We start from the raw sequence: 14,891 nt of genomic DNA, 5'->3' as shown, positions 1-14,891 counted from the left end.
TTTGCTAACTTTGCCAGTACATTCAGCCTGCTGCAGCTTCTTGAAGTATTGCTATCCAAAGCTACTCCTGCTCCCAGGCACAAAAATAAGTACTGTCCTACACCCAGATTTGGGGGGCAGCAGCACATAGCTGAAGATCTGATCTAATCCAAGTGCCATTCTTCCCTGCAGCACTACCGACTTGAACATCTGACAGTTTGTGTAAGGGCAACATGGGCACCCGAGCCCTTCTTTAGGGACTGCAGACTGCTTGGAAGGATGGATTTCACTGCTGGGGCGGGGGGCAGGGGGGCAAAAGCATCTTGTTACCAGGCTGGCCAACCTGACGAGGAGATCTTCCAAGTAGTAATCATGTGGGAGGGAGATTATGACCAAACTGTCAGACAAGGCAGTAGTGGACACATTTGGTGAGCAACATGAGCAGGGTGATGTTAACATGAGAAACCACGTAATCAGTAGAACAGGGCTAAACAGGGACCACATCAACTGTATGCATACACCAGGACAACATGAGGACAGCTCTTCTTCCTTTTCCTGGGACGCTGGCATGCTTGGTGCCCCACTGAAGTGCCTGTACACCAACACACAAAGCACAAGGAACAAACAGGAAGACAGGTCTGTGCGCAGTTGCAGGAGTACAGTCTTATCGGGATCAGCGACATGGTGGGACAGCTCACACAACTAGAGTGCTGCCATGGATGGCTACAGGCCCTTTAGGAAGGACCAGCTGGGAAAGCAAGAAGGGGACTTGCCCTCCATAGGAGAGAGCAGTAGGAATGCATGAAGCTCTGGCTGGGGAATGCGATGAGCCAGATGAGCACTTATGGGTCAGGAGTAGAGCACACCAACATTAGTGACACTATGGCGAGTGTCCTTTCTGGTCAGCCTGATCAGGAAGAAGTAGACAAGCTATCTTCAGACAACTGAGAAAAGGCTCATGTTTACAAGCTCTAGTCCTCATGGTGGGCTTTTTAACTAACCTGGCATCTGCTAGAAGGACAGCTGGGCACAAGCTAAGAGGTTCGAGTGCATTGATGACAACTGCCTAACAAAGATCATCAAAAGACTGATGAGGAGAGACGAGCTCATATTTACAAGCAGGAAAGGCTTGGGATGTGAACCATGAGATAGGGGCAGTCATGATCCTGCATGAAGGGAGAAGCCCTTCCCCCCCCCCCCCAAAAAAAAAAAAAAAAAAAAAAGAAAGAAAAAAAGAGAGGAAGAGGCACAGCCCTGAGCTTGAGGGGAGCAGCTGTCAGCCTAGTCAGGCATCTGCTTGGAAGAATCCCAAAACATAAGGCCCTGGAGAGAAGAAGGTGTCCTAGAGAGCTGGTTGAACTTCAGGAATCATCTCCAAGCTCAAGAATGGGCCATCCCAATGAACAGGAAATCAAGCAAAGTGGCAGGAGGCCTGCATGGATGAACAAGGAGCTTGTGATAGGCCTCAAACATAAAAAGGAAGTATACAAGAAAAGGAAACAGAGTCAAGTAACCCAGGAGGCATATATAGAGAAACTGTAGGACCATGCAGGCATGGCATTAGGAAAGCCAAAGCCATTTGCACTTCATGGCTCTTGCCATATTCAGCTCCAACAAGAAAGGCTTTTGCAAATACAGCAGCAGCAGCAGAAAGTAGACTAGGCAAAGTGTGGGCCTGCTGTTGAATGGGAATAGGGACCTGGTGACAAAGGACATCATCGAAAAGGCTTAGCTACTTAGTGGCTTCTTTGCCTTGGTCTTTACTGGTAAGACCTGCCTTCAGCAACCCCCAGGCTCTGCGACCAGTGGCAAAGTCTGGAAGTGGCAAGGACAGCTTACCCATGGCAGAGAAGGATCAGGTTAAGGGGCACTTAAAGAGACTGGACATGTACAGGTCCCCAGGCCCTGAGGGGATTCCCCCTCAGCAGCTGAGGGAGCTGGCAGCTGTCCGTGTGAGGACATGCTCCATTATCTTTGAAAAGTCATGGTGACTCGGGGGCGGGGGGGGGGGGGGGGGTCCCCAAGGACTGAAAGAAAGCCAGCATAACCCCAGTCTTCAAGAAGGCAGATCCAGGAAACAGACAGTTTAGCATCACATTGATCCCTAGGAAGGTAATGAAGCAAAGATTCCTGGAAGTGACATGTGAAGGACAAGGTGATGAGAAGTAGTCAGCATGGATTTACAAAGAGGAAGTTATGCTTAACTAACTTGATAGCCTTCTAAAAGGAGACAACTGACTCTGTGGATGAGGGGAGAGCAGTGGCTGTTTAACTTGACTTTAGCAAGGCTTTCAACACTGTCTTACCATAACATCCTCATACACAAACTGAGGAAGTACGGACTAGATAAATGGACAGTTAAATGGATGGAAAACTAGCTCACCTGCTGGGATCAAAAGATTGTGATCAGCAGCATGAAGTCCCACTGGAGGCCCATCACTATTGGTGCCCCCCAGGGATCAATGCTGAGGCCAATGTTGTTGAACATCATTGAAGACCTGGTCAGCAGGACAGAGTGCACCCTCAGGAAGCTTGTGATGAAACAAATTGGTTGATACACCAGGCAAGCATGCTACCATTCAGAGGGACCTTGACAGGCTGGAGAAATGGGCCAAGAGAAACCTCATGAAGTTGAGCAAGGGGAAGTGCAGAAGTCCTGCCCATGGAGAGGCATAACCCCATGTACCAGTGCAGGCACGGGCAAGGAGCTGCAGAGCAGGACCAGGGGTTCCTGGTGGACAAGCTGAACATGAGCCATCAGTGTGTCCATCCAGACAAAGCCAACAGCATCTTGGGCTGCATTAGGAAGAGTGTTACCAGCAAGTCAATGGAGATGATCCTTGCCCTCTACTCAGCATTGGTGAGACCCATCTTGAGTGCTGTGCCCAGTACTGGGCTCCTCAGTACAAGACAGACATGGATTTACTGAAGCAGGTTCAGTCAAGGGCCATGAAAGTAATTAAGGGCTTGGAGCACCTTACAAACAAGGAGAGGCTGAGAGAACTGGGACTGTTCAGCCTAGAACAGAAGTTGCAGGGGTACCTTATCCATGTGTATGAATAGCTGGTGGGAAGGTGTAAAGAAGAGAACCAAATACTTCAGTGGTGTCCAGTGAAAGAATAAGAGGCAATGGGCACAAGCTGAAACACAGGAAGTTACACATAAATGTAAGAAAAAAGTTACACACACATCACAGTGAGGGTGCTCAAACACCGGAACAGGTTGCCCAGAGGGTGTGAAGTCTCCATCCTCAGAAATATTCAAAACCTGACTGGACACAGCCCTAAGCAACATGCTCTAGCTGACCCTGCTCTGAGCTGTGCAGTTGAACTAGGTGACCTCCAACCTCAACTGCCTTCCAACTTCAAGTCTTTTATGATTCTGTTTGAGGCCACCATCCTGGGCTCCCAGTCTAAAGAGACTTTGAGCATCAGCCTTGTTTTGGGAAATGCAGGTGCAATTATCACAGTCAGAAAGCTCCCACAGCCTTTCCATTTACTCCATTTATTCCATACACATCTTTTCTGGCCTTAAACAACTACATTATTCTTTCTCCAATCCCCCTTTCACATTGGATCTAAAGCCACTGCTGTGTTTCATATCACAGGCCTTCCCTGTCCTCCTCCCCTGCAGCACCTCACAAGCACAGATGGTGTCTGAGGCTGTTACCAGCATGCAGGTGCAGACATCTGAGGTGGCTCCTACCTCATGGCACTGATGCTCCATCCTTCATGACAGACTTGCAGGCTCTGGGTTCCTGGATGCCTCCTAAGGGCTGCGAGCACCGTGCCCCTCTGTGGTTATAGGGTGGCTCTGAGGTGTTTTGCTCTGCAACAGGGCTTCAGTAAGCAAGTCTTCCCCCTTCCCCCTGCTTTAGGATCTCCTGTCAAAGCCTCTCAGACCTATACACAGCACAGCTCTGCCAGACAACCGCACTCCAGGGCTTCATCTGTGTGAGGCTGCCCTAGTGCCTCCCAACCCAAGGCCATCTGGTCCACGTTGGCATCTTGCCCCTGCTCTTTCACGTACCACACAGATGCCTTCAAGCATCTGCTCCAAAGCTTTGGAGAGAGTAGGCTTCTCTTCACTCACATCTTGTTCATTTTAAGAGCCAGGGCAGATATATGTTTTATAAGCATACAACCAACATTAGCATTACTGGAATAAAGTGTTACAGCCGGTCAGGTATTGAGGATAAATGAACAGCTATACAACTCACCACTAGACACTTCACACCAGTAGTGAACACCAATTAAATACCCCACTACTGATCCCTCCGTTGGGCTTACAGCTCCCACAGCCCCCTTTTTGTTGCCCTTGTAACACTCAAAGGCCTAGGCTGAAAATCTGGTCTCCAGTTAAGCCTGACATTCTCGGGTGCTTTGGCTATACCTGCACACAAACACCCAGAGATCAGGCCCCAAGGCCAAGCACTGGCCTGCAGTTGTCCCCACGGTGGCCTTCTCTTGCTTCACTCCTGCTGACTGGCCCTGCCACAGGCACCAAACCCAATACGAGGGTTTGGGTGGGCCTTGGTCTGTACTAATGGGCCATTTGGGCGCTGCTGTTTCCATTGGAGAAGGGATGACTTTTCTACCTCACCTCCCACTCACGAAACTAGTCTAGTTGCAGAAAGCCTACCTTTTCGTGTTGCTCCTGTCTGCTGCTCTCAGCCCAGCTATGCACGAACATAAGTCACTTCATGTTTTGGTCAGCCTCCAGCCGAAGGGCCCCTGCACCTACAGCCTTAGCCATTTTATCTCCTTCTATCTGCACAGGGTAATTTAATCGCATATCACATCCTCCTAGCCTTTCCTACCTCAGGTTCCCAGCACGGCATTTCAAATCCAATTTTTATTGCTAGCCAGAAAGCACTCTTTCAGCTACTGCCAAGTGACAAGGCACTAGATCTCACTGGGAAGTACTTTGGCACGTCAGAGTCTTCTGACCAAGACAAGCTGAGTAACATCTGCACGGGAGGAGGAGGCGGCGCCATAGAAGGAAGCTTCAAATACTGCTGAGCCGTCAACAAGGGGCACAGCTCCTGCACCCCACGCCCTTCCTCCAGCCACACAAGCTCTGTCACCAAGTTCCCCTGCTCCTCCTGACTGGGATATGAGGCCACACGCTCCCTGGATGCCCTGCCTTCAGTGGGATCCACTACTGATGTTGTGGCATTAAACCAACAGGTAACCTCACTTTGTTTCATTCTCACTTGCTAACCACAGGTTACTGCTCAGATAGATGTCTCATCTGCCCGACTCCTGGAACCAGATAGAGGAGGCTTAGACATCTCGTTTCTTTAAGCCGGCAGGACCAGTGATGCAGAGTTCCATTCATTAGTTCATCACCTCCGAACCGTTCAGCCGCTGCTCTTACTCCAAGGCATTCTCTGGACACCTTATCTGGAAGGACACAGCATATTACTTCCTAACAATAACTGTGAGCTGGAAACCAAGTTAACCCCAAGGTGAGAAATGAGCAATTCCAGAAGGTTCTGTTTTTGTCTAAGTTAACCCTTACTGTTCCTTTTTACTGTCTTTTAAAGAAATTCTGTGGGGTGCCTACATTACTGTTTTCCTTAGTTTGACTTACCTTTCAGCTCTACCTCTTCCTTTTCTTAGGCCTATTGGGGCTTTTCACAAGCAGTTGGTCAGTCACTGAGGGAAGGGGGTGGGAAAAGAAGGGACCAATTTTTCTGTCTTGGGAGGAGGCAGCAAAAATATTTTAAATTAAACAGAAGCTTCCAGAGTACAATAAAGCCTTTCTTGCCTACTGCAAGCATTTTTGCTAACTGCTCCATGCATATACTCTGACTAGAGTTGGAGTACAGAGTTAAGGTTTATTTGCAGGGTTATTCTTGGACAGCAAACTACAGATTTCAGCATGTTCTTCCATCACTATTAGAAGTCTCATGCCCAATCCTTGAATATTCAACAGATGCAGTGGTTGATAATCCTGAAAAATAAGAGTTAGGAAAAAAAATTGCTTTGCTTTAGGACATTGTGTTTGAAAGAGTTGCCACTTGCCATTAAAGGCAGTGAACAGCAGGAAGGTTAGATCAGGCAGTTTCCAGACAGATAACTATGCTACCTGGAAGCAGAGAGAAGACCCCGATTTCAGCGCTGTGGCTAAGCTCTCACCTAAGTGCTCTCCCTCTACAGAAGTAGCTTATCCATCCGCTCTGTCTGGACATGCTTCTCTCCCAGTTCTACCTGCCACCTGGAGCCTAACCAGAGAGGAGAGATGTTAGTTTAAAGTCCAGACTGTCAGCTGTAAGGCTACCATACTCCTCACCAGAGCAGGGAACAACACCCCTCTGAATTACTGCCCTGTCCAAGTCTACTCACTGCTGTAGAGAAATTTGAAGTCTCTGCTGACAACTACCCATCCAGCTGATAAGGAAGGCTGGTCAAATTCACATTGCTGTCCTGGAGGCAGTTGTGTTTATATCCCCTTCTCCCACAAGGGCAGTGGCACAGAAGATGACATGCTGCACTCTTTCCTTCCCTTCCTGTGTTTCATCTTTGTCTCCCTTTACTTGGCTCCAGGTCCCTTCTGACTCACCTGACAAACCACCTTGGCTCCTGTGCTGTCCTGGGCCATTTCTTCCATCACACTCCCCCTTTGCTCCTCTGGTACCTGCTCACCTCCGAGGAACTCCCTCCAAGGCAGGAGTATTTCACAGGCAAGGCTCTCCCTTCGGCAGGGCTGCACACATCCCTCTACGCGGGTGCAGATGCAGACAGATTCCCCCATGGCCATCCTGCTGGGAAACACAGGGGTTATTTGCTACCACGATGCTATAGCACCAAGCCATCTCTTCAGCCTCTATCTCACTTCCCTTCCTCCAAGCTCCCTTTTAAAGGTCTGGAAGGAGCTTGCTACCTCTTGAGTTGCTGGAGGAAAACAAGCATAGTCCTGACCTCCCTAAGCAGCTGGCAGGCTCCAGCTTCCCATGGTGAGGGACAGCTCATCAGCTTTCCTCAGTCAATGGCAGGGGAAAGGACATGTTCCACAGTACTGGGGACCTTGCCCTTCAAGCTCCTGTCTGCTCCCATTCCTCCAGAAGCAGTGAGATGCTGTTTTATAGCCATCTGCCATCCTTTTCTCATACTTGTAACTTTGCTGCCTAGCCCCTCTGCAGCCATCTCATCTGCCCCACATTCAGCATGTACAGCAGCCACAGGATATACTAGCTTATCAAACAGCATCTATGTGAAGATGTTTAGGGCTTAGCCATATCCTATTTGCATTTTGGCCTGCTTTAAAATCCTCCACTCATTTCCTCTCCCCCGTCTTTGACCTGCCTGGTGCCCTGAAGCACTTGCAAGCTCCGAGCTGCAGGCAGAGCCCCAGCACCAGGCAGATCACTGCTGCTGGATTTGGGCCATGCCTCCAGCCCCAAAGCTGGCATCAGCCAGAGCAGAGACCTGTGCTGCACCGCTGAGTACACCGGCATGCTTTGCCTGCCCCATACTTGCACGCCATGGGTGCTGCTGGCATTGCAGAGCAGGGGCTGCCAGAGCCACCTCACCAGCAGAGACGTCTGCCCTACATGCAATTAGAGAGTATACCACAACACGGCAGTCCCATCCGTTGATGAAGGGATTTTCCTGCTGCTACTTACTGTCATTAGAGGTTTTTCCGTACCGGAGATCCAGGTGATATCAGCCTCCTCAAGGGAGGCAAGCAGTAAACCTCTGCTGAGAAAGTCTAGTCCTGTGGGCACAAGAGTCAGACAGGGGCTCTACACAGGAGCTTTGAGCATGAACAGATCACTAACACGACACTTGCATTCCCCACCTCCTCCCTCATAAATAAAGTTATTCATATGTTTATCAGTTACTTCAGAACAAAAATTTTATTTCTTGTGTAGTTCACTCATCTTCTGACTACAAGATCCACATGTTTGTAGAGGCAGATAAGTGCTTTACTAGATTTGTTCTGGTATGGTATCCCCCCTACATTTCTGAAAGCTGTAGGATTTTACTAGATTCTTCACCACTTTACTGCGTTAGAGTGGTAAATTATTCTAAATTAAGAAGTTACAAAATTCTTTCCAAAATTCAGTGGTACAGGTACAGAATCATCACTTCAGAGAACTCTCCCACACACACATTACATAAAGCTGCTTTCCACAGGATGCAGCCTTTTAAAGGCTCATTTTAATTAGTTTAATTAGTTTTAACTAGTTTTTACCCTTCACACAGCCAATACTCTTGTGAAACACCAGTAGCTAGTGCCACAGAGGCTCAGTACCTACTTCTAAGGTTTCACAGGGTGGCAGGATGCCTACTTTGAGCAGGAACCATCTAGAGCAGCCCTTAGCTTCAGCTCTTGTTTTGCACAGGTTTTCCTTTTGTCAGGCTTGTCTTTCTGCTTTACACCTACAAGCTTTTACTCTGTCCTAGAATAGTGGGCCTAAAAATCAGTTACGCACACACACAAGGGTGGAGAGCAGCACACCTCTTATTCACACCCTTACTCTGGATTTTGAGTATGCCAACAGGCTGCAGGAATTCAGGCTCAGGTCCATTTTCCTCAGCTTGAAGCAGGTCCCCAAGGCATCCCAAAGACTCCAACATACCCAGCTAGCGTCAGCATCAGGATGTCTGCCAAGTAACATCTACTATGCCCTCACAACCCTGCATGGACCTACCCCCCTATCTCCCAAGCCATCACTAGCATCAGAGGTTTTGCTCATTGATTGTGCTGGGCTTTTAGTCACTAAAATTCTTGCCTAGCTCAAAATTGAGCTCATTTTCCCTAACTGGCAGAGACTGACTTAAGGAGTTAGTGTTCACATTGCCAGAAAATACCCTGACTATCTTTGGTGATTGTAGCACAGGAATCCCTCCCACGAGTGCTATTGCCCCACCTCTCCATTCAAGGCTCCTCTATTAAATAGAGAGTCCCTGCTATGTACTATTGCACCCTAAAATATTTACAATAATATAAGCTCAGTTTAGAGTTTGATGCATCCCAATTACAGGCTGACTGCAAAAGCCGTCTTTGTAGAGTCAAGTTCACATTTAGAACAGAGTAAAGTTTCATTTACACACCTTTTTATAAGGAGTCCTGCAGCTATTGAGAAGTAGGAGCAAAGTCTTACCATGTCTTTTCCCATTTCAGGTCTCAGAACATCACACAGCATCCACACATCATGACAACGAATGCATCTAGCAACTGCAGTCTCACAAGTTTAGAGCTCTACTACCACGTTTATCTCCTTGAATTTACTCTTTATGTCATCATTTTCTTTTTTGGAGCAATATTTAATGCCCTTGCCCTGTGGGTGTTCTTCTACAAAGTAAAGAAGTGGACAGAAACCAGGGTGTACGTAATCAATTTAGTCTTTGCAGATTGCTCCATTATCTGCACCTTGCCATTCATGGCCTATTTACTCTGGAATAAGTCAGTCCGAGATGAACTCTGCCAGTTTACAGAGGCAATGTATATTATCAACATGGTAGTAAGCATCTACATCATTTCATTTATTTCTCTCGATCGATACATTGCTATAAAGCACCCCCTGAAAGCTAAGGCCTTCAGGTCTCCATTGAAGGCTGCACTTCTCTGTGGACTTCTTTGGGTCGCTGTGATAATCAGCACCGCCTTACAACTTCAGCAGAGACAGGCCACGTTCTGCTTTCAGAAGGATAGTGCCACACCAACTATTTTGACCCTGCTTTCACTTTTCTTTGTTTTTACTCTTCCATTAGCCACCTTGACCTTTTGTTCCATTGCAATCATCAGGAACTTGAAGAGAAGGCTGAACACAAGTTCGCTGGAGGAGAAATTAATCCACAAAGCTATTTATATTATTTATACAAATATGGCTGTATTTTTAATATGTTTTCTCCCAGCCTACCTTGGGGTACTTACCAGGTTCATAATGGAAAGCATTGGGGTTACCTGTTCCGTGATTCGGGTTATGAGGAACTTGTCTTCTGTGACGAGGTGCATTGCCACATCTAACTGCTGCCTGGATAGCATTTGCTATTATTTTGTGACCAAGGAATTCCAAGAGGCCCTTCTGTCCAAACCCAGCACTGACAAAAACAAATCAAATCCACACTTCTCAGATACAGACTTGCTAAAGGAAGATAAGAAAAAACCACACAAACAAAACACCCACCATGCAATGTCAAGACAAGATACAGCTTCAGTGTCACTGGGATAACTATTACTCTCTCTTTCTCCAGGGAGAGCTTTGTTGGGTTATCTCACTACTAACCGAGTTCTACACTATATTCTATATTTCTATTAAAGAAGTGAGTTGTTATCTACAGATGTGTAAAAGCAGGCATGTAATCTCTGTTCATTAACATGTCTCCCTTCCCTTCCACACTTTACTCCTATAGGAAGACAGGTCACTTGAGTGTATCTCCCTATTGTATTTCATTTTGTAACCAGTCCACTGGCCCTTAATGTCAACCCATATTACAACATATCATGTTTTACCTCATTGTGTATTTCAGATTGTTTGCAGTATTAAACTAACTCAGCTTCCTTTTATCATCTTCCTTGGGGTGGGGGGAGGCAGTGGGGATGGTTTCACATGGTACCAGCGTATTACTGAGTACACCAGCCTACAAAACAGCCTAGGCTCTCCTGACTCCTCTTGCCCTTCAAGTCAGCTGGACAGACAGATGTGAAGCAACACCTTTGAGATGAAAGCAAGGCTTCTCCAGTGCCACAGAGGGGCACACTCAGGGACATTTTTAGAGCCTTCATTAAACATTGGCTCCTTAGAAGGCAGAACATGAAGACGTTGGATGACCTTTCCCGTAAGAAACCTTAGTGACGGTAAACAGGAATAGGTCATTACTTAAAATATTTTGATTACTTTGGAGCACAGCAAGCAGACAAAGATACCATACTGTCAGGAGAGGAAGAATCTGAGAGGCCCAGTTACTATCTAGGTGCATGCCCACGAGAAGATAGTGATCCAGCAGAAAACACCTGTTTCAAACATTAGAAGCTTGTAAAAATGAAACAATGTTTTAAAATATTTCAAGAACAACTGTGTGAAGGAAAACTTTGATCAAGTATACCTGGATATGCAGAGTATTTGCTCTAGTCTTTAGTACACTGTTGGAGACAAGCTCTCTTCCTGTAGAGGCACAGGCTTCTTCACCAGCATTTCCAGTAACTGGGTAGACCATGCCCCGCTCCTCAGATCACCCCAAACAAGTGGCTCCAGGTTTGGACCACTGACTCTGCCCCACAGCGGGCACCCGACAGACTTGGGAGAGCAGATATGCTCTGCTGGGAGAGCTCCCACCCCATGACCCTTCTCCTGATGTGGAGCACCCAGGAGCCAAGAGCATCATATCCCAAAAACCTCTTTGGAAGAAAAGGATTAGCTCAAGGCAAGAGACCTGTTTTCTGACCGCAGAAGAGTTTGGATAGACCCTGTGGATTCCCCACAAGTTTTGGGCGAGGTCTACCTGGTGCATTGATTCTGTGATAGCTCAGACGCCTACGTAGGGAGGGCTGCCTCAAGGCAGGGGAAGCAGAGCCTTCTTCACTCAGAGCTCACCAAGAGACCTGTTCAAGCACACATCACCACGACAACCCCAAGGGCCAACAAGGTTTTGAGGCAGTGCAGGAAGAGGCAGCCTAGGTCTGAAACAGCATCCAAGAAAGCATTTACAGAGCCCAGGTGACTCCACAAAGTTTGTGGAAATAGCTTGTGGCTTACTTATCTAGGGCTTGCATTTGGAGGCTGAGGGTTCCAATGCCACAGCTCAGAGGTCCAAGGCCAAAAAATTCCCTTGTGCTGTCACTGCCCTCTTTTGTGAGGGAGACTATGCAGGAGAGGGCTCTCAGCAGTTCAACACCTTCTGAGAAAGTCTCAGAAACAGCAGCAGCTCTGGGAACTTGATCTCCCATCATCACTTGTTTATGCCCTCATCTTGAACCAGATCACTACAGGATGCCAACCAAGAAACACAAGAAACACCCTCTTTAGAGGCTGTCTCACCTGCCAACTGCACGCACACAGGAGCGGGCTGCACTGTCCACCCCATGGGTCTCTCTTCTCAGCAGATCCAGAAGCTCCATATTTCCCACCAGCTTACCTGACAGGCCAAGCACACACCAAACACAGTCCTCCAGCTCCTTGTCCCTGGCTCACCTAACCTCAGGCGAGAGCCCACCTTCACCCAGCAGGACCAGGCAAGGCACCCCAGGTCACACACCCAGCAGCTGCACAGACCCAGCCTGGGGTGTCACCTACTGCCCCACACCAACAGCTACCTTGCAGAGCTTGCAGTTCCTCCCAAGCCTTCTCCTGCTGCCCTACTGAACTCCTCGGGCCCCAGCCCACCTTCTTACAGCAGCTGCCTCTGAAAGCTGCTTACTCACACCTGTGGGGACTGAGGAGGGCCTTCGTTAGCCCCTTCTGGCCTCCCGCTAGCTGGGGCATTGCTGTCCCCTGGGTTTATGCTGTGGCACAAGGCTGGGTCCCCAATCTCCCCTTCCCAGTGGCAGCTCAGGGTCAGGGTATCTATTGCCACAGCCTGCCCACATTCAGGCACCAAACATTTTCATAGGTGAAATGCATTTGTTTACTGAGCCAGCAATCTATAAAAGCTCCTCCCCGCCACGTTATTCAAGCTCTGCTCTGCAGGCCCTGTGTAGGGCTGGGCTAATTTTCCTTCTAAATATTGAAAAATCTATAAAATAGCCTCCAATCTCTTCCCAGGCAATGCTTTAAGACTGCTTATGGAGTTCCAGTAGTCAGATTATGTCCAGAGCCTTCCCTACCCTCTTGTACTTTTGCGACCTAGATCTACCATCACAGAGCTGACCACCTGCTGCTAACCTGCAGCCATTGGCGTGGGAGCGACAAGCTCAGAAGACGTTACCTATCTGGAAAGATCCTGAGGGAGTCAGAGACACATTCTTCAACCTCGCATTCCCATAAGGGCTCCTCGGTTGCCCAACAGGGCCACGTGCACTTGCTAGCTCCACATGGAGCGACAATAAATATCTTTTAGAGAAGCTTGGCTGTGTCTGCCACTGCTCGCACTGCTGATCATGGAAAGCCTGGAAGTGCTGAGTGAGGACAGGGCTCAAAAAGAGCACAATAGGGATGGGTAGGAAAGTGATTGTGTAGGTACTTGCCCTAGAAATTCAACCTGACAGCTCCAGTCTCCAAATATCGTCTGGAACATCATCATTCTGCTGCCCATTACCTACTCCTCTGGAGGAGGGCCGGGTCTCTGGGAGGGCAGCAGACCCAGTTTGGGAGCTTCTGCTAATCACAGAGGGAGTCACAGAGTCCCTAACCTGAACATCTCATAGTCTTGTAATAGAATAACCAGTATGAAAGCTGCAGGGCTGATGGCAGTAGTGTGGGCCATCCTTCCTGTCCTCTGGTCACATTATGGTTCGATGGCATGAAATCATGGAGGTTGCTGGGTGCCTCACTAGGCCCATCTTCCTCCAGGCCACGGCCCCCAGAAAGTGGCATGTGCTTGCTGTGGCCGCGCTGGCCCGGAGGACCTGGCCCTGCTCCGGCAGGGGCGAAGGTGTCCCCAGCCGCACTCCATTGCAGCTCGTGGCCGTGGACACCCCACTCCTTGCCAGCTATCTAGGGGAAACTGGGCTGTGCACGCTGAGCGTCCACTCTTCTACCGCTGGCCTTTAAAACACCGAAGCGGTGCCAGGGCCAGGCACTCTTACACACTAGCTCAGGCCCTCGGCATTTTGGGGAAAGATTCTCCTAAGGAATCGACGCTGTCCTTACAGGCAGAAGGGAGGTGGGCTATGGGCTTGCAGATGGCTAGAGACAAAGGAAATTTGTCGGGGCTATCACTTCTGGATATAACCTTTGCTGTGCCATAGACAAATGGATTTTAGCAAGTCAGACCCCTGCGACATTTCTCCTCCGCAGGACTGATAGATGCTAAAGACCAACAGCGACAGAGGAGAAAACCATATTGGAGGCTCTGCACCTTCTTGCTAGCTGCAGAAGTATTTTATAAGTTGATTTAAAAATAACAAACCAGGTTAAATGGTTCTTCTCCAAACAACCCAAAAAAGAGAAAGCAATGGCTCCGACGGGCTGCCCCATGGCCGGGCTGCCTGAGTCACCGAGGCTGGAGCCACGCTGTGAGCGTGCGCAGGGCAGGGTGCCGGCTGGGTGGAGCTGTGCTGTTAGCGGGCTCTCCCCGAACCCGTCTGCACATCCATGCAGACCGGTGCAAACCTCCTTAAGCTAACTGGCATTAAAAGGACTGCAGTCGCTGCATGTGGAAGCCTTCGGAGACAGAGAAATGAACAACAAAGGCCATCAAAGCAACTATAAAAACACCAAGGGGACACTGGCTTGTTATTAAACAGGATTTTACAGGCACTGACCACCTCAACTAAGGCTACAGTGCACACACACCCCCACCACCACCACTGTTACCCCTTCTGCATCCCTGGTTAGCAGGGAGTGTCCTTTGATGCAGCTTCTGCATGACGACGTCAGCGAGAGGCGCTAGACGTACCCAGCCGTTTCGTGGAAGACGAGCGGACCCATCGCACCTGCCGCCCTTACTATCCATCTTGCAAAGAGGCCAAAGAGAAACACGTTGCTTTTTTTTCCATCCCTGGGCTGGCCCGGTCTGCTCAGGGGCGCTCAACACAGCGTGCCTGCCCAGAAAGGCCAGCGGGTCCCCGCGCCGCCTTTGCGCCCTGCGGCTGCACCCAAGGCTGTGCGGTCTGGTGTGCTCGTGGGCGAACCTTTCACTGCCAGAACAGCAATTTGCAACGATTATGGGTTTTATTTTAGAAATGATTTGCTTTCCCACCATTGAAAATATTAAATTTTAATTCTGTGCTCGTGTGAGGCAGGGTGGAGCGCAGGCTGGGTGGAAAAATTATGGCAAAGCATTGAGCTAACGTGAGAG

The 14,891-nt window shown here is 48.8% G+C and overlaps 1 protein-coding gene across 1 annotated transcript; it reads left to right on the top strand.

Annotated features, from left to right (window-relative positions):
- The first annotated feature begins 5,288 nt into the window (after positions 1 to 5,288).
- LOC112988934 (G-protein coupled receptor 35-like) lies at positions 5,289 to 10,431 on the top strand. Its single transcript, XM_026109780.2, has 2 exons — positions 5,289 to 5,449; positions 9,115 to 10,431. Exon 2 carries the CDS (start codon positions 9,146 to 9,148, stop codon positions 10,163 to 10,165), a length of 1,020 nt encoding a protein of 339 aa, XP_025965565.2. The 5' UTR covers positions 5,289 to 5,449; positions 9,115 to 9,145; the 3' UTR covers positions 10,166 to 10,431.
- Positions 10,432 to 14,891: the final 4,460 nt, after the last annotated feature.

This window comes from Dromaius novaehollandiae, chromosome 9 (assembly GCF_036370855.1).
Source record: "Dromaius novaehollandiae isolate bDroNov1 chromosome 9, bDroNov1.hap1, whole genome shotgun sequence".
NCBI lineage: Eukaryota > Metazoa > Chordata > Aves > Casuariiformes > Dromaiidae > Dromaius > Dromaius novaehollandiae.
The sequence above is the reverse complement of the archived record's forward strand: the minus strand, read 5'-3'. Positions and strand labels throughout refer to the sequence as shown.